Genomic DNA, 16,939 nt, shown 5'->3' with positions numbered 1-16,939 from the left:
GGGGAGGGCGAGCAGGGGGGCAGAGCCTGAGCCTGGGGTGAGCGAGGACCCAGCGCATCACCGGGCTCCGGGCTCGCCCCCCGGGTCGGGACCCCCGACCAAAGAGCCGCTGCTCGCCCTGGCTCCGGCTGACAGCGTCTCCCCCAAATCACTACTGGGGTGGGTCGGGGCTCAGCCCCAAAGCACCCTTCACCCTCCGGATGGCACCCCTGGGTGCTGGGGTGGGGCTGCACCCCATGCTGGGGAGGGGGAAGGCGCAGGGCTGGCAGCATCCCTCACGCGGGGTCTGTTGGTGGGCACAGAGCTGCTGGGGCAGGCGGAGGGTCTTTGTGCAGAAGCCTGTGGAGGAAGAGTGGTCCCAAGCTGGTGGTCAGGATGGCCCGGGAGCTATTTAAGGTCCTAGAAGTTTCGAGGAAAATGGCCACCCCCAAATTCTGGCCCCTGGGCTGGGTAGCGCATGGGGACTCGGTCTGACTGGAGGAGCTGAACCAGCAGAGTCCTCCCGGGGACCCCCAGGTATGACCAGGCACCTGCAAGGATCATCCTGCATAAATTGCTCCCCGGGAGTGGAGCTGCCTTGTCCGAGTGCTGCAGGGACCAGGACCAGCTCTGACCTCCAAAATGGGGCACGGGGACTCTGCCAAACCCCACCTGCACCTCTCCCTGCCCTTTCCCCCTCCTCTGACAAGACCTGGGGCTGGGGTTGTACCCACCTGCTCTGCTCTGCCTCGGTGAGAGATGTCCCAACACCTGGATCTGCCCCTTGGCCCTGACCCTCCACCCCCTCCTCCATCAGAGGCTGCACACGCCAAGGCAGGGATGGGAACAGCTGTGGGACCATCACAAACCCAGTGCTGGACTTCTCCATCAGCTGGTGGCCCGTGGGCTTCCCCCTCACCTCCTTGGCTGAGTGGCCAGCGTAGGTCTGGTGGGTTTGAGCATCCAAGGGCTGTCTGGGGATGGTGGCAATGTGCCACCTCTGGCTGTTGGGCTGTGCCAGCAGCAGGGTGAGGAGAGCTTATATTTGGATTTGAACGATCTGTTTGCTCTGCAGAGAGAAAAATAAACTGAGGATGGCGGGCTCACATGAACACTGCGCTATTTATGGGAGGCGTTTGCTGGAGCATCTCGCAGTGCATCTCCTCACACATCCTCCACCGCAGGCAGGAAGCCGGGACCTCACTATACAGCTGAAGCTCTAAAGCCGGGGCAACACGTGGGGTGGGGGTGCTCAGGACAGGGTACCATCAGAGGAGAGTGCATCCTCAGAGAGCCCGAAACCCCTTGCCCACCAGCTTCCCAGGGTAATTGTCCTTGCAATCAACCTCTGGCTGGGAGCAGAGCAGGAAAACCGGCAGGTTCATCACGGGAGTGCAATGCGGAAGCAAACGCAGGCAGGTCCCGGCCTAATTGTATGCAAATCTCCCAAACAGAGATTGAAAACCACTCCTTTTCCTTAGCGGATTTGCAGTTTGTTCTCCCTCCCTGGACTCATGCCCCAGCATACTTAATTTTAGCAGCACCCCTGAAAAAAACATGTTATGTCCAAAATGAGCTGCCCGGCTGGGACTCTGCCAGACTGCCAGAGGAGGGTAGGAGCTCTGCCACCAGCCCAAGGGGACTGTCCCAGGGCCCTGGCAAAGGCTGCCAGGATTGAACGTGCAAATGTTGCAGGTGGCTGCGCTGAGTCCGTTCCTGATGGATGTGGCATCATCTGCTCATCCTCCTGGACACCAGCCTAGGGCTTGTGTTGGGGATTCCTTAAAAACCCATGAAAGGTAATTTTCTGGTGAACATCAAGCACTGAGAAGGTTATTCAGGGTCTTGAAGGCTCTTGCTGGGGTTTGCAAGGACAAAATGGCCTGAGATCTGCAGTGGTTTGTGATGGTCCCAAGGAAGTGTCCAATGCTGCTGCTGTGGGCAAACACTCACTGCCAGCCCTGGCGCAGGGGGAGAGGTGGGATGAAGGAGGGCAAAGAGGGGACACGACATGGCTTCAGTATTCCTGCACTGGCTTTTCCACCTCACCGCCTCCTGTGAGATGGGGACAGAACCTAACCTTGGCCATGGCAGGAGGGAACGGTTGGTGTCCGGCTCCGTGCCAGCGTGATGCACCAAAGGGTTTGGCGTGTTGGGGCTGGCTGAGCCAGCCTGCCTGGCTGACGAGGCCAAACCCCGACTGAACACCCCAGGGCTTGGCAGCAGCCAAGAAATGCTTTTCCAAGGAGGCAAGTCAGGGCGTGGGGAGCTCGTTTCCACCCATCTTTCTTCAGCCTGTCTTGGGGGTTTGAACTTTCCCTCTCCTGCCACAGTTTGCCTACATGAAGAGCAGCTCCATGCTGCCATCCCAGGTGCTCACAGCAGGAGAAGTTGAGGGTTTCTCCACCTCTTCCATCATGGTGACTATCCTGCAGCCCTTCTCGTCATGGAAAGGGGCCTCTTAATTAGGAAAGTTAATTAGGAGTGCGGCTGGTGCCAGCAGCACAGGGCTGTGTGCCTAGGGGACTGACGTGTCCACTAGATATTAATTAGGGTGAGTGACCCCTGAATGCCACGGTCCAGTGGGTCCAGACAAGATGGCACAAGGCAAAAAAAGAAGGACCAGACAAAGGGAAACCCCAGAGCTTTTCCAAGGATGCCTCTGCTGTGCTGAGATGCTGCAGAGTGATGCTCGCCCCATAGCACCAGCCCTGGGGCCACTGGTCTGTATGTGCCAGGTGACACAGAGACCCGGCGGGACTTCACTGAGGGTACCAGGCTGCTCCCTGACTTGTGCTCAGTTTCTCTCCCATTTAACGGGATCCGTGGCCCTTGGGAAGCCACTTGGAGAGCAGGGAGCACCACACTTTTGCAGGGTGATGCATCCCCATCTAGGCTTTGCAGCAGATACTCGGCAGCAATGACACAGCACAGAAAAAATTCCTCGAAGATAATTTATACCAGCAAATCCGGGAGGGTGGACAAAGCAGTGGCTGCTCCCCTGTGGGCTGACCCTCTCCACCAAGCACATCTCAGCCTCGGCAGCCCGAGTGGGTTTAAAAGCGGGTGGGCAGTGTGGCCCATGCGCAAGGGAGAAAGTGAGTCACGGATGGTGTCTGTGGTCATCAGCAAGTGTGTCTGGCATGCAGACGTCCCCTGGCTCCCCTCTGCCCCGGGTAGATGCCACGTTCATGAGGCTGCAGGCTCCCACGCAGTGGCCAAAGGGGTCAGGCCCCACTCAGTGCTCTGCCAGATGCCAGCCAGATGTTGCCTGCAGGCAGTGTAGGAGCCAAGCCAGTACCTTGGCACAGCAGGGTGCTAACGGGTTTTTGTGCTTCCCTGGTGCAGAGGAGCTGCTGAGACATCACTTGATGGAAGAGAAAACATGTCCAAGCCCTGGCAAGCTCTCCGCCCGCCGTCCCTGGTGCAGCTGCAGGGTAGAGCAGAGGTCTGCCCGCGCCGGGATCGCTGCAGGGTGCCGGCATCTGCCCCCGTGCCCCAGCCCAGACCCTTTGCCTCTTCGCTGCTGCATCTTCCTCAACATGCACTGGGTTTATTTTAAACCTGAGGGAGCCCCAGGAGCGTTATCGAGCCAGGCTGCTGGCCAAGAGCTATTTCTGCCCACCGCTTCCAGCCAGCCCAGTGGTGCAGGAGGGGGTTAAACCTTTCCACCCCTGCAAATCAGTTTACAGGACGGTTAAAAGTCTTTGCCCCAGCCCATGGCCACCCCTTAAACAAACCCAGCACTTTTAAAGCCTCTCTTTTTATTTGAAGTAGCCCATGGAAAGGCAGGATGGTGCTTGCTACCTCCAGCCTCATGGGCACAGAGCTGTGCCCAAGGGGAGGGAGGAGGGAGGCTGGTGGTGTAAGTGCTCTGGAGCACGCAGCAGTGATGACAGATCTTTCTGGGGCAAAGACTCGGTGAAACTGACTTCCCAGGAAAGGGGGGGGGGGGGGGGGAAGGGGGAAGAGGAAAATGTAAAAGGAACAATATGGCTTCTGTGAGTCCTGGTTTGCTATGAGAGATGAATGAGGGGAACCTCCTCCCTTGATGGATCTCCAAGATGTTATAATAATTTTCTGATTTGCCTTTGGGGAAATACTGGGGAGGGGATGAAGACCTGAGCGAGTGCTGCGCCTGGAAGACCCCAGGGCCAGCCCCAGACCTGGGGCTGCAGTGGCTTGGGGACAGCTCTCCTCACCCACCGGAGGGGCAGTGGCAGATGAGGATTTGGGGTGAAGGAGGAAATGGGGGGTGAAGGAGCAACAACAAGGGAGGGGAGCAGCCAAGGAGGGCCAGGCTGGGCTGGTGCAGTGCCTCCAGGGTGAGGATGGAGAGGTGCCCCCTCACGCAGGGTGTAGAGGAAAGCCACGTCCCCACGGCTGCTGCTCCCAAAGTTTGCATTTCTTGCTTTAGAAACATGTCCCATATTTCTATTTTAAAATCCTCTCTTTTAGCTTCCAGCTGTCACTTACTGCATCTTTCTCTGCTGGCTGCGCAGCTCTCGGTTTCGGTAACAGGGCTCTTTTCCCCACTCAGACACTTACAGACCGTAACCACATTGCCAGCCTCCAACACAAAAGCTCTTCTTCCATCTGACTCCTGCAGTCTCTGAGCCCTGCGCTCCGCCGCTGCTCACATTCGTTGCTCCCAACCAACCTAAGCTGAAATTTTTTATTTCCAGAAATAAGTCAGGACAGAAATTCACTGGGCAGGTCCTCCACGTTGTAGGAAAAGCTGTTTAAACCCTTCCCACATGCCTAAACCTACAGATTCCTACCGAACATGTGGAAAATTCCTTGTCAGCAGAGGGGATCCGCCTCCTGCCCTGTTCCCCTTCTCTTCTTCCAGCTGTGATCCTTTCTCCCCAGAGCAGCACAAACATTATTCGAGCTGTCCAAGGGCCGGTAAAAACAGCCTCCCAGCCCCAGTCCCTGGGGGATGGCTTCTCCGGGACAGTGACGCTGCAGCGGGACATGTGACATTTTGCATTGCACAGAGCAACCCTGAGATGGTCGGCGGCGACATTCCCACAGCTGGCTGCCTTCCTCGGGGACGCGCGACCAGAAGTCCCCTGCCATGAGCTTGGAGCATATCAGCTTCAGTGGACATGGAGGCTGCTTCTCCTGCCTTTCCTCCCCTTGCTCCCATGGGTGGGGAGGATCTGGGGAGCAGGACCCAGCTTGGGGCTTATCCAACCTCGTAGTGGGAAGCCCAGAATGGACTTGTGCTCTGGGAGGAGGTGGCTTGGTGCAGCAATGCCCCGTGGAGTTGCTGCCGCAGCGGGGTGCTGCGTGGCTCTGGGGTTCAGGCATGATGAAGAAGTGAGGACCCATCAGTGGAGATTCACTGCTGCAGAGGCCAAGGGGTGTCAGATGGGTGGATGAAGCTTTTGGGGTGCTGAGAGACTCCAGATGCTCTCCTAGATCTGGGGGAGCAGGGAGGGGTGAGGGGGGATGCAGAGATCACCTTGCTGGGAAAGGCTGAGGAGGGGTGGGCTGAGAGGGCACCGGGCTGAAGGGCAGAGACCTCAGGCAAGCGTTGTGAAGGCAGCTGGGTGTGTAACCCCAAATTTCCTCTCCGCCCGGGAGCACCCCTTTCCCACACAAGGCCCTGGCCGAAGCAACGTTTGCCATCACTGTCCGTCTCCTCCATCCAGGGTGGATACACAGGGATGGAGCAGGGGAAGGAAGCGCCCTGCCATGTCCCCATCCCTTGTGTTTTCCTGAAGGGATGAAAGCAGGTGAACCCCCACCCCACAGCCTTCCCAAACACTGCAGGGGGCTGGGAGTTGGGGTGCTGCACCTCCGTGTATCCCCGGGGTTTAAGGGGAGCCTGGACCAGCACAGCCACTGGGGACCAGGAAAGAAAAATGCAGATACAGCCCCAGGCCCACCCTGGGGTCCCTCCTGGGGACAAGGGACCTGCCTGGCCTGAGGGCCAGCTGTGGCTCCCAGTTCCAACTCCCTAAATCAATGCTCTTGATAAGACGGACCGGCATGAATGCTGGTGGTTGAGGGGTTCGGCTCCCCCCAGCCACTTCACCCCCATAAAGCAAGTGAGTCCATGGGACCAAAGAGACTAGATGTGACACAGGCACTGGGCAAGAGCATCCTGTGAGGGACAGAGGCCACAGCTCCTGCAGGAGAAACACCTCCCAAAGCACATTCCTGTCCCTCCTGGCGGGGGGGGGGTGGGGGGGTGGGGGGGACAGCCCCAGCTGCTCCCCAAGAGCCACCTGAGGGCAAGCGCGGCTGCTGGAGCCAAGATCAAAAACTCCTGTTCGGGAAAATTCCACCTCCAGCTGAGCACAAAAACGCAAAGGAAAGGGTTTCCGGGAAGTGCCCCCACTTCCCCGGAGCCTCCCCTCCCCGGATTGGGATGTTTTGGCCCAAAAGATGGAGGGGACGGGGAGAGGGGCAGGAACCGGAGGAAACTAAACTCCGGGAGCTATTTTCAGCCCTCGGGCAGGAAAAGCACCTGCTGGGGTCATTACGCCGCGGAAAAAAACAAACCTTGAGATTTTCTTCCCGGGGGGTTGGAAATAAATAGCTGGGCTCATCCCCGCTGGAACTGTGCGGGTGCGAGGGGTCACCCCGAGGGGTCCCGGGCCCCGACCCCCGCACCCGGCGGCCAGGCGACGGGCTGGGTCCGCACCCCGGGGCCTGGGGTGGGTGGGGTGTCTGCCTCCTGAAAAAAAAACGGGGGAGGGCGTGGGGGGTTCGAAGGGGTCTGGGATGCTCCTGGCCGCCGCCGCTGCGTGCGCAGCCCCCGGGCGGCGCGGGCGGGAGGATGCCCGGGCTGATGCTGCCCTCTCCCGTCCGCCGCCGCACGGCCGGTGCCTCCTGCCTCCTGCCCTGGCCCCGACCCCCGGCCCGGGCAGGGGGCGGCCAGCCTCGGCCACAGCCTCAGGGCTCCGGGAATTTGCGTGTCAAGGCATTTCCCCTCGCAGGCAGCCGGGGGTGCATCTGCTCGGTGGTGGGGGTGCGCTGGCAGGAGCTCGATCCCTGCGGCGGGGCGGGGGGCACCCCAGGAACACTTCCCCCAGCCCCCCAGCCTTCCTCACCCCGCCCAGCCCTTCCTCATCCCCCCGGCTCCCACCTCCGCCGGCTGCGGTCCGGGTCCATCGGTCCGGTGGGCGAAGGACGCCCCCTCGAGGGGGGGGGGGGGGCGGGGGTCCCCACGGGGTGCGGCGCTGCTGCCCCCCCCCCCCGGCTCTGGCCGCTGCGGGGCCGCCCCCTGCCCCCGCCCCCCCCCCCCCCCCACCAGCCTGCGGACAGCGGCTGAGGGGAGTGGGGGTGCTTTTGAGGAAGGGCCCCCCATGGGGCTGAACATCCCGACGAGGGGGAAAACCAGCCGCGGGGTGGGGGGTGGCACCGAGCCTGGGTGCTCATGGCGGGGGGGGGGCTGAACTGGCAGCCTCTCCTCCTGCCATGGGAATTTGCTGGGTGAGGCCCCTCCGGAAGGGCTGGGTGCCCCTCCCTGGGGACCGGCCTTTCTGGCATCACGGCTGGCATGTCACGGGGTGGGGGGGAGGGTCTGCTGTCCCTTCGTCCCTTGGGCATCCCACCCCGAAGCCATGAGATCCCCACAACCCTCCCTCCATGACTCTCCAAGTTACCACGGTGTGTCAGCCTTCCTTGTGCCGACAGTTGCTGTCCCATGGGATGGGGGTAGAAAAATGCAGGAGTCACTGGTTTGTGTCCCGAAAGCCCCACATCAGCACCGCCAGCTCCTTTTCCCCTGTTCACCGGACCCTGATCCTGCAGCATCAGTCCCCGGTCAGGCCACGGGGGCTGAATGAGCCCCAGTGGGGATGTGCCCACCGTGGGGACAAGCTGATGGTCACCCACTCAGGAGACGGGGCTTACAGCCACCAGCTCCCTCCTGGCCCCCTCCCCGCATAGCTCCAGGCATCCACCTCAGGTCTGTCCCCCGCCGAGGGACACTGCTGTCCCCAGGTCCCATCCCCGGGCCTTGCGCCATCCCCCTGGCCCAGACAGCTGTCCCTCTCGGGGGTCGAATAGCCACCATATGTCGCTGCTGAATCCCTTGCATTCATGGGTCTTCCTCCAAACACCCACCTGTCCTCCAGCTCGCCCCAGCCAGGCTCTCCCACCCAGGGAAAACAGCCCCTTGTTGACAACCTGAGTCCCGTGTCCCCCCCAAGTCCCTCTGTGACACATGTGGGGACAGCCCAGCCAGTGCCACCGTGCAGCAATGGAGGAGCTGCCTCTAATGTGCTGGGGATGCCTCTGGCATGGGGGGCACTCTGGGTGGGAGAGCCCATGGTGGGGTTTGTTAGTGGGGGCCCTACTGGGTGAATCCCTCCTCCAGCTGCAATTTGGGGCTGGGGTCTGGGAAGGGGAAGGGCTGTGTCCGGGCCGTGGGCTTATGGAGCAGGGGAGGCCACGGTGGGGCAGAAATGCAGGTGGTTTAGTGCTGGCAGTGGGGCAGAGCATCACTTGATCAGTGCAGGCAAGTAGGGAGGTCAGGGCACCCCATATAGTCCTGGACTGGGAGCCAGTAGACTGGTGTGTTGGGGCACCTGGTTTGGTCCCCAGACTGGGGTCCCAGCAGCTGGTGGGTTAGGACACACAAGATAGTTGCAATAGGCTGTGGGTCAGTGTGCCCAGTAACATCCCCAGACTGGGATCCAGTGGACTGGTATGTTGGGGCACCCAGTGTAGTCCCCAGACTGGGATCCAGTGGACTGGGGGCTGCTCCACCACCAGCACCTCTCTGTTGATCCCTGCCCCCCATCCCAGGTCAAACCTCTAAAGACCAGTAATACCAAAACAAAACTGTTCTCCAGCTGGACTTTATACCTCCGTCATTATCCCTGATTTCGTGATGGGGAAACTGGGGCCCGGAGGCCGGTCCCTGGGGCTGCGGGGGTGAGTGATGCGGTGGGGAGCAGCGATGCTGAGCCCCATGGGGGCATGGCACTGCAGGGGCATGAGCAGCCCCAGCCCAGCACCCTCCCAGCAAACCCACCCGGGGTGAGGCAAGGGGTGTCAGCCGGTCCTGCCGCCACTGCTCCCACCCCAGCTGGGGACAGGTAGACGGACATTGTCCCCATCGCTCCCCACAGGCTGGACCTAACCCCAATCCCAAATCCCCACGGGCCGAGAGGTCGCTGTGCAAAGCTGCTGGCCGTGGGGATGGGGCTGAGGGGGCAGCTTCTGCCGTGGCCCCATCGTGGCCGAACAGCTGTTGCTGTCCCGAATCTCGGCGAGGAGGCATGTCGGAAATCCTGGGTGTCGCAGCAGAGGTCTGCTCTGCATTCCTCAGCCGGAGCGGGGAGAGGGCCAAGCATCTCCCCACCGCCTGCAGCTGCTCCCAAATATGTTACAACTTGTCACAGCGGCAGGAAAGGATGTTGGTGAGCCTGGAAAGCGAGAGGGGACGCCTGCCCAGGGGCGACGGGAAGGTGGGTCCCATTGGAAGCGGCATTTTGGTGGGACCCCTTTCCTGTGCTGAAATCCCAGCGGGATGATCTCTTTGCTGGGTCCTGGCCAGCCCCAGCCTTTCTCCCCACCGCTGTGGGTGTAGATGCTTCCGTGACCACGCGGCTTGTTTCACCAGCCCCTGAACCCTGCTGCTCTTTCTGCCCTTTCCAATAGAAGGAGCCGGCTGGCACCATTCCCACCATCCCCACCATCCCCACCATCCCCACCATCCCCAGCACCCCCAGCATGGGCACCGTGCAGCTCCGTGCGCCAAACAGGGACGTGCAAGCAGTGTGTGCAGCCCCGTGCACCGGGCAGGACCGTGCACCACGCAGGGTCGTGCACCAGGGTGCAACGTGCCGATGCGCTTCCCCAGATCCCAGCAAATCAGCCATGGTGGGAAGGCAAAACAGCCGGGGCAGCCCCCAGGCATCTCCGCAACCCTGCGCCATGGACCCGGCTTGGGAAGCTGCCCCGGAGGAGCAAGGGCAAACCCTCCTCGCTGAGATTTTCTCAATGGAGGGGTATTTTTAGCTCGGGCCTGGTGGCTGCCCATCCTAGGCGGCTGTGACGGGGTGAGCCGTCCCCGCGAGGCCTCCGCCAGCCGGGGAAGGTCACCCCGTGACAGATCGCAGCACGTTCTGCCCGGGGCTCGCACAGCGTTGCCTTTGTGTGCCTCCCAGCCGCCGCCATCCATCACGGGCTAACCTGACAGCCGGCAGCAGAGCCCTAATCCCTGACCGGCTCCAAATTACCCAGGGCGCAGCCTGCAGCCGCCATGGGCACCCATGGGACCCGGGAAAAGCCCCCCCACTCGCCCGTCCCCCAGCACTCCTCTTTGTGGGGTGCTCAGGGTGATGCAGGCCGTACAGGGAGCCCCCTTGGCAGCCCAGGTGCCAGGGTCCCTCCGTGGCTACTGCTTGCCCAGTGATAATCATTATCCCTGGCTTGATATCAGTCAGGATGAGTCCACTGGACCCAGGGACTCCAGACCCCACTGTGTCCCCCGGCCTGTGTCCAGGATTAGGGTCATCTGGCATAGAGGGTCTGATGGAAGAGCAGAGCCACAGCCGGGTGGGCACAGCGTTATCCCGGCTCCCTGTATCGGTGGCAGCAGGGCAGCCTGGATGAGACCCCCCAAAAAGGATCTGGAGTGAATGCAGGGGCTGGGGTTGCCACCCAGTGCGGGGTCCTTCTTCCCCAGTCCCCATCCCAACTGGCACTGGCTGCTCTTTCCTCCTGATCTCCACGGGCTCCCTCCAGCCTTCAAAGCCTGCTCAGGGACACAGTGGCCTCAGTGGCCCACCGAGGCTGGCTCAAGCCACTTCTCCTGGCCCGGGAAAGGCCACGGCAGCAGCCAGCGCCTGCTCTGCTGATGCTGCCCCTGTTTTATGAAGTGCTAAATGCTTGACTGCTCTCTTGGGTGGGTCCACCACGTGCCCCACAGAGCCAGTTATGTCACCGCCGGGTTCCTCACCCTCCAAACACACCCTTGCCATTACAAAAAGCCCGTTTATATGGCAGAGCCAGGGTGGTCCTGCAGGCATCCCTCACCCAGGGACCTGGCTGCAGCTCGAGGGGCTCACTTGGGTCATGTCCTCCACCAAGTGCCACTGTAAAGGTCTCCATCAGTGAGGCAAACTGCTTGACATGCTGCTGTGAAGCCCTCGGGCTCAGGTTTTCCCTCCCAGTGGCTTCACACCTGCCACTGGCCCCTCTGCAGGCTCTCAGGGCGAATCATGCCCCTTCCTCACTGCTTTAGTGCTGTCATCCTAAGCAGGGGACAAGCCAGTGCTCTGATTTCTTTCCTTCTTGAGCATTTGGGGGTTTGGTTAACCCTGAGGAGCACACGGGCTGTGCCGAGGGTGACCCTTGAGGGTGAGGGTCCTGCTTTCCTTACTGCAGATTTTTTATGGATGCTAAAACCATGGGGTCAGCAAACCCCCAGGGCTGAGACCCTGGGAGAGCTGAAATCGGTGTGAGGATGTGTTATAAGGCTTCTGGGCCCAAACAAGTCACTGCAAAGAGAGAAAAGCATTGTGGCAGGTTCCAAAAAGGCTAGAAATCAACCCGAAGTGAGCCAGGGTGCTGGTAGTGGGTGTGGGGAATGCATTGCGGCACAGCCTCTCTGGGGAGGGGGGGATTTGGGGAAGGAAAATCCCGGCAGGGTTGGCCCTGCTCTTTGCTGACATTCTTTCCACTGACCGATCCCTCGGCTGGAATCTGGCCTGGAGCAGGAATAGGAGGAGATGGGAGATGGTTTCTGACGTTCCTGATGGAAAAAAATAAATCCCTTCTGAATTAAAGACAAAGCTGGAGAGACATGGTCAAGAGGTTGGAGTCAGTAGAGAAGGGCTGGGGATGGGTTAAAAACACACCCATGCTGCTACTCAGGCAGTGCCCATGATGGTGCCTCAGTTTCCCCATTGGGAACATGGGAGCAACGTGTCTTTGCTGGGGACGGGTGCGGCAGGATGGTGCTGGGGCTTTGGTTATCCACATGTACAGGGGCCGGTACCAGAGACCAGCTGGGATGAGCCTGCTGGGGCAGGAGGGGATCCAGCCCAGCTAGGCTGCTCTGGTGGGGCATGGAGACACACAGGAGGAGGTGTCCTTTGGGTCTGGTGCATGGGAAGGGCCATGAACATGGATTTTGTACCAAAAATGCCACTCTGGGATAAGGGACTTGGCCAGGAACCTTCAGGAAGCCCGCAGCGGAGGAAGGGCTGAGCCTGGCACCATCCTGCCCGCTCTGTTCCTGCAGGACAGCAGGAGGGGTGCCCAGTGGCTGGCAGGGGATGGGTGCTGCGTGGCCAGGGGTGCCCATGGGGAAAGGGCTGCAGGGTCGTCCCTGCAGTGGGACATCGCTTCGGGGCTGAATTCCTCCGCTTCTCCACAGCCTCAGCCTTTATGTTGCAACATGCGACATGCAGTAGCACTTTCCCATGCAGGATGGGGCCATGGGAAATACGGGGGGTGAGCGGGAGCGGCGTGGGGCAGTGCGGGGTGGCAGGGGGCAAAGGCCAAGCAGCAGAGGATGCTGTGCTGGTGTCGGGTCTGACCACGGAGAAGGGATGGATCCGGGGTGCTGTGGGATGGCAGGTGGCAGCCAGGAAGGGGTGCGGGTGCCCGGCCGGGCAGGGCCACGAGGCCACCGTGGGCTGCCCCAGCCCTGCCATAACTGAAGGGACCAGATGAGGCAGGAATGCTGGGGGGAGCTGGCAGCCACCCGCGGCCCTGGTGGCACCTCTGGGCTCAAACAAAGCCCTTGTTTACGGGGCGGCCGGGCTGCCCTCCCCACTGTGCCAGCCCCCCCAGCCCCCCTAGAGCAGCCACGGTCCGGGCAGCGTAATCCCCGCAGGGAGAGCACATGAAATCAGATGGACAAGTTTTGATGTGAGGCAGCAGCTTAGGGTGGGCTCAGGTTTCCTTTAGGTTTTCTATATTTATCTCTGTGATTTAATGCCAGCGCTGGGGTTTAAATGGCACCAACCAGTTGGCGTGGGGAGAGGGAGCAGCCATCCCCAAGCCGCGCACACGTCCCTGAGCTGCCCGGGCGCCCATGGAGCTCTTTGAGACCAACCCTTACTTTTTCCCGGATCAGAGGTTTTACGATGGGGAAAATTTCCTGGGCTCCCGCTTGCAGGGCTACGAGCCGGCAGCGTACCCCGAGCGGCCCGAGGTGGCCCTGTGTCCCGAGGGCAGGGTGGCTTTGGAGGAGAAGGACTCAGCGCTGCCTGAGCACTGCCCCGGGCAGTGCCTGCCCTGGGCCTGCAAGGTGTGCAAGAGGAAGACGGTCTCCATCGACCGGCGGCGGGCGGCCACCCTGCGGGAGAAACGCAGGTTGAAGAAGGTGAACGAAGCCTTCGAGGCGCTGAAACGCAGCACCTTGCTCAACCCCAACCAGCGGCTGCCCAAGGTGGAGATCCTGCGCAGTGCCATCCAGTACATCGAGCGCCTGCAGAGCTTGCTCAGCACCCTCAACCAGCAGGAGCGGGAGCAGAGGGACCTGCGCTTCCGCCCCGCTGCTGCCCAGCCCGGGGTAAGTGCCGTCGTGCAGCCCCACATCCCACACCAGGGCTGGGGACCAGCGTGGGGGTCATGCCTTATGGGGGTGATGCTCTATGGGGGTGATGCCATAGGGGGGAGATGCTCTATGGGGGTGATGCCATATGGGGGTGATGCTCTATGGGGGTGATGTTTTATGGGGGTGATCCCAGAAAGAGACACCCTGGGCAGCTCTGGGGCACTCTGCTGGGAGGAGTGGGACCCCCCAGCCCCGGGGGCAAGGCAGGTGCTGCTGTCGTGGGCTGGTGAATGTCTCCTGGGTAAAGGCACGGGGTGACATTGATCCAGTCCCGACTGGGTGCTCAAACCCCTGGGTAAAGGGGCCACTGGTGGTCTCTCCCTGTGTATGGATGTACTGGGGGCTGCATGCTTCAGTGCTGGGCACTGCACTGGGTGTGACACCTGTGCCTGGGCTTGGAAGGGATAATAAAGGTGAAAATGAAAGAAATAACATAAAATCAAAATAAATAAATTAAGAGAAAATAAAATGGAATAAAATTAAATAATGAAATGAATTAAAATGAGAGAAAATAAAGTAAATAAAATATAAAATTAAATTAAATTCCCCTGCTCACAGGCACACACACACACACTCCTGGTTTCTCCCTGTAAAGGCTCAGGGCAGCCCATCCCACAAAGCCTCCGACCAGACACCGCTGGGGGGTCACAACCTGCTGCCGCCCGCGGCGCTCCGCAGGGATCGGTGCTCCTGGGCACAACACCCGCAGCCTCGCTTCCCGCTCGCCCACTGCCATGCAATTGCCAGGGCCACGACATGCTGGGGCAAGGGGACTTGCTCTGGTGGTCAGCGTGGCACAGCACCCCCAGGCAGGGGACAGGCAGGGGACGAGGGGGTCAGCACGGGGCCACCTCGGGTTTCTCTGGCCAAAGGTGCTGATCGGTGAGCCAGGCGAGGATGAGGATGCTCGCAGCGGGTGTGTCTTGCCGCAGCCCCAGGCAGAGATGCCGCAAGCCAAGTCCGGTCGCGCTGCAAGATTTTGGTCATTTAACCAAGTTTTTGAAAGATATTTTCATCTGCCCTCTGATTTCTGGGCTGGGTGTCTGGGCGTGCACTACCCTCTGCTCTGAGGCTTTGGACACGGAAATGTGTAGGTAGCTATAGACAATACAGGTAGTGATGATATAGATGATACAGATAGATGTAGATGTACATATAGGTATAAGCATTGATGATATAGATTATATAGACGTAGAAGTAGATATAGATGTATAGATATGGATAGAACTATAGCTATATTGATAGATATAGAGATATTGATACAGGCGTAACTATAGATACAGAAGGACTTTACAAGAGGCACGGACAGGGCTACACAGGGGATTATCCCCTTTCAGACTAAAGGATTTAAGGACCAAACCGGCAGGTACCCAGGTAGCCCAACATTTAGAGCTGAATAAAGGACTGAAAAAGCTTTTAGGCTCCATCCTGTATATTCTTGAGACTTCCCGGTGTAATCCCAATGTACCCACCTGGGTGTATTTGTTGGCTGCCCCTGCAAATGCGCCCAAAACCACACTGAGCAGTTCCCATGTCACTGCTGCCCCGAGCCATCCCTTCTCTGAGGCATAGCCAGGGGTTCACATACTGAGTGCAAAATCCAGGATTTTTTGGGGGAAAAAAATCTGCAAGAATTTCCTACTTCAGTGGGAAATAAATCCAAGTGTTAATTAATTAGCCTGTGCTGCCGTGAGCTTGTAGACCCAAAGTACCATTTCGAGGCTGCTATGTATAGCTGGGTCCTTGGGGTTGCTCCTATAAATTGTATTTTGGGTTTAACCCCAGCCAGCATCACTTCCAGATAAAGACACACACAAAGAAAGTTACTTCAGAGCTTTGCTGAGTAACACTCTCATTTTTCAGGCTGTCAGCTCTTCCCTCTGCAATAGCAGAGTTAGGCCCCAAATCCACAAATCAGACTGCAAAAAGATCTTCCCCAGAAATCCCCTTGGGATGGCCTGAGAGTGTCCAGCCTGTGTGTCATTTTTTATAAGCCTGATTAGATGATTTTCAGCAAAAAACTGGTTTGCTCAAGGACATTGCTCCATCTCTAGCCCTTTCTCATAGTCACCAGATGAAGAGACATTTTTCTCACCTGCAGTGAGCAGATGGCCCCATTTCTCCTCTGTCCAGAGCCCAAAAGGGAGATTTTTCAGCCTTTATGGTTAAGGAAGCATCTGGCCCGGATGGGTCCTGGGGACCCCGAATGCTGTTGGCTCCTCCAGCTGCTTGCAGGTGGGGAGGGATGTGCCCACCCCTGCAGGGATGCTGTGCTGAGGTGACTGGGCACCCCAGGGTGTTTCTGGGGTGGCTGCTGGGGTTTGGCCAGGCTGGAGGAGGTGACAGCCATGGTCAGCATCTCTGCTCCTTGCAGGCGGCCAGCGAGTGCGGATCCGGCAGCTCATCCTGCAGTCCCGAGTGGAGCAGCCAGCTGGAGTTCAGCACCAACCCTGCAGGTAAGGTCCCCCCACCTTGTCCCGCATCCTGCAGTGACACCGGGCTCCGGGGCGGGGGCAGCAGCAGGGGACACCTCAGCTCTGGAGCAGAACATTGCTAAGCCAACCCCCCAAGAGGAGATGCTCAATGTGGAGGACAAAAGGAACCTTGTCCTTCCCTCCCCACCCCACTTTTGCAAAGACATGAGCTCCCCCCAGGCTCATAAATAGTCCAGCACTGCCTTGGCTCAGTGCTTGGTGAGTTCAGGCTTTTCCCACTGCCTGATTTCTCCAAGACGCCTGCTCTGAGGAGCCGAGCAGTTGGATGGCAGCAGCTCAGGGCCCCAGCAACTTGGTCCCCATCAAGGGTTCATCTGTTGCCACCCTTTGGCTTGGTTTTGCTGGCCGCGGTGCTGGGCATCACTGCATGTCGCTGCCCCGGCTCCCTTTCCGTCCCCATGCCCCACTCTGCAGCTGCTATTTTTTTTTTTTCCATTATTGCAGTTATCCCCACCCCCACCAAATCCACCTGTTTTTTTTTTCCCCAGAAGGCAGAAACTTAAATCTTATTTTCCAATGAGGAATAAAAGCTAAAAAGTGTCCAAAAGTTTCACTCTCCAGGGGAAGGTGTCACTTCCCCGCAGGGTGGGAGCTGGGAGTGGGTGCCCTGGTCACTCCATCTGTGCAGGGATCACTGGGTCCCCCCTGCACGGAGCCAGGAGCCATCCCCAGCACATGGTCCCCGTCCCCAGCAGCGTGATCATCCCCTTCCTCCCTGCAGATCACCTCCTGGCTGACGATGCGGTGGAGGACCGCAACCTCCACTCGCTCTCCTCCATCGTGGAGAGCATCGCTGTGGAGGACGTGGCCGTGACGTTCCAGGAGGAGCGGGTTCAAAACTGAGCCAGCGCAAACCCCGGTGGCTCTTCGAGCTGGTAATGGAGTGGGAATAAGATGCCGGAAGGGTCCAGCCACTGGAAATTGT

At 59.5% G+C, this 16,939-nt stretch overlaps 1 protein-coding gene across 1 annotated transcript; it reads left to right on the top strand.

Annotated features, from left to right (window-relative positions):
- The first annotated feature begins 12,994 nt into the window (after positions 1-12,994).
- On the top strand, positions 12,995-16,857 carry MYOG (myogenin). The gene is made up of 3 exons (XM_005447228.2): positions 12,995-13,474; positions 15,894-15,975; positions 16,736-16,857. Exons 1-3 carry the CDS (start codon positions 12,995-12,997, stop codon positions 16,855-16,857), a joined length of 684 nt encoding a protein of 227 aa, XP_005447285.1.
- Positions 16,858-16,939: the final 82 nt, after the last annotated feature.

The sequence above is a fragment of the Falco cherrug genome, chromosome 16 (assembly GCF_023634085.1).
Source record: "Falco cherrug isolate bFalChe1 chromosome 16, bFalChe1.pri, whole genome shotgun sequence".
NCBI lineage: Eukaryota > Metazoa > Chordata > Aves > Falconiformes > Falconidae > Falco > Falco cherrug.
The sequence above is the reverse complement of the archived record's forward strand: the minus strand, read 5'-3'. Positions and strand labels throughout refer to the sequence as shown.

Coding starts and splice junctions, on each gene's coding strand:
- MYOG (XM_005447228.2), top strand. CDS start 12,995: ATGGAGCTCTTTGAGACCAACCCTTACTTTTTCCCGGATCAGAGGTTT. Junction 13,475..15,893: donor CCGCTGCTGCCCAGCCCGGG/GTAAGTGCCGTC, acceptor TGCTCCTTGCAG/GCGGCCAGCGAGTGCGGATC. Junction 15,976..16,735: donor GTTCAGCACCAACCCTGCAG/GTAAGGTCCCCC, acceptor TCCTCCCTGCAG/ATCACCTCCTGGCTGACGAT.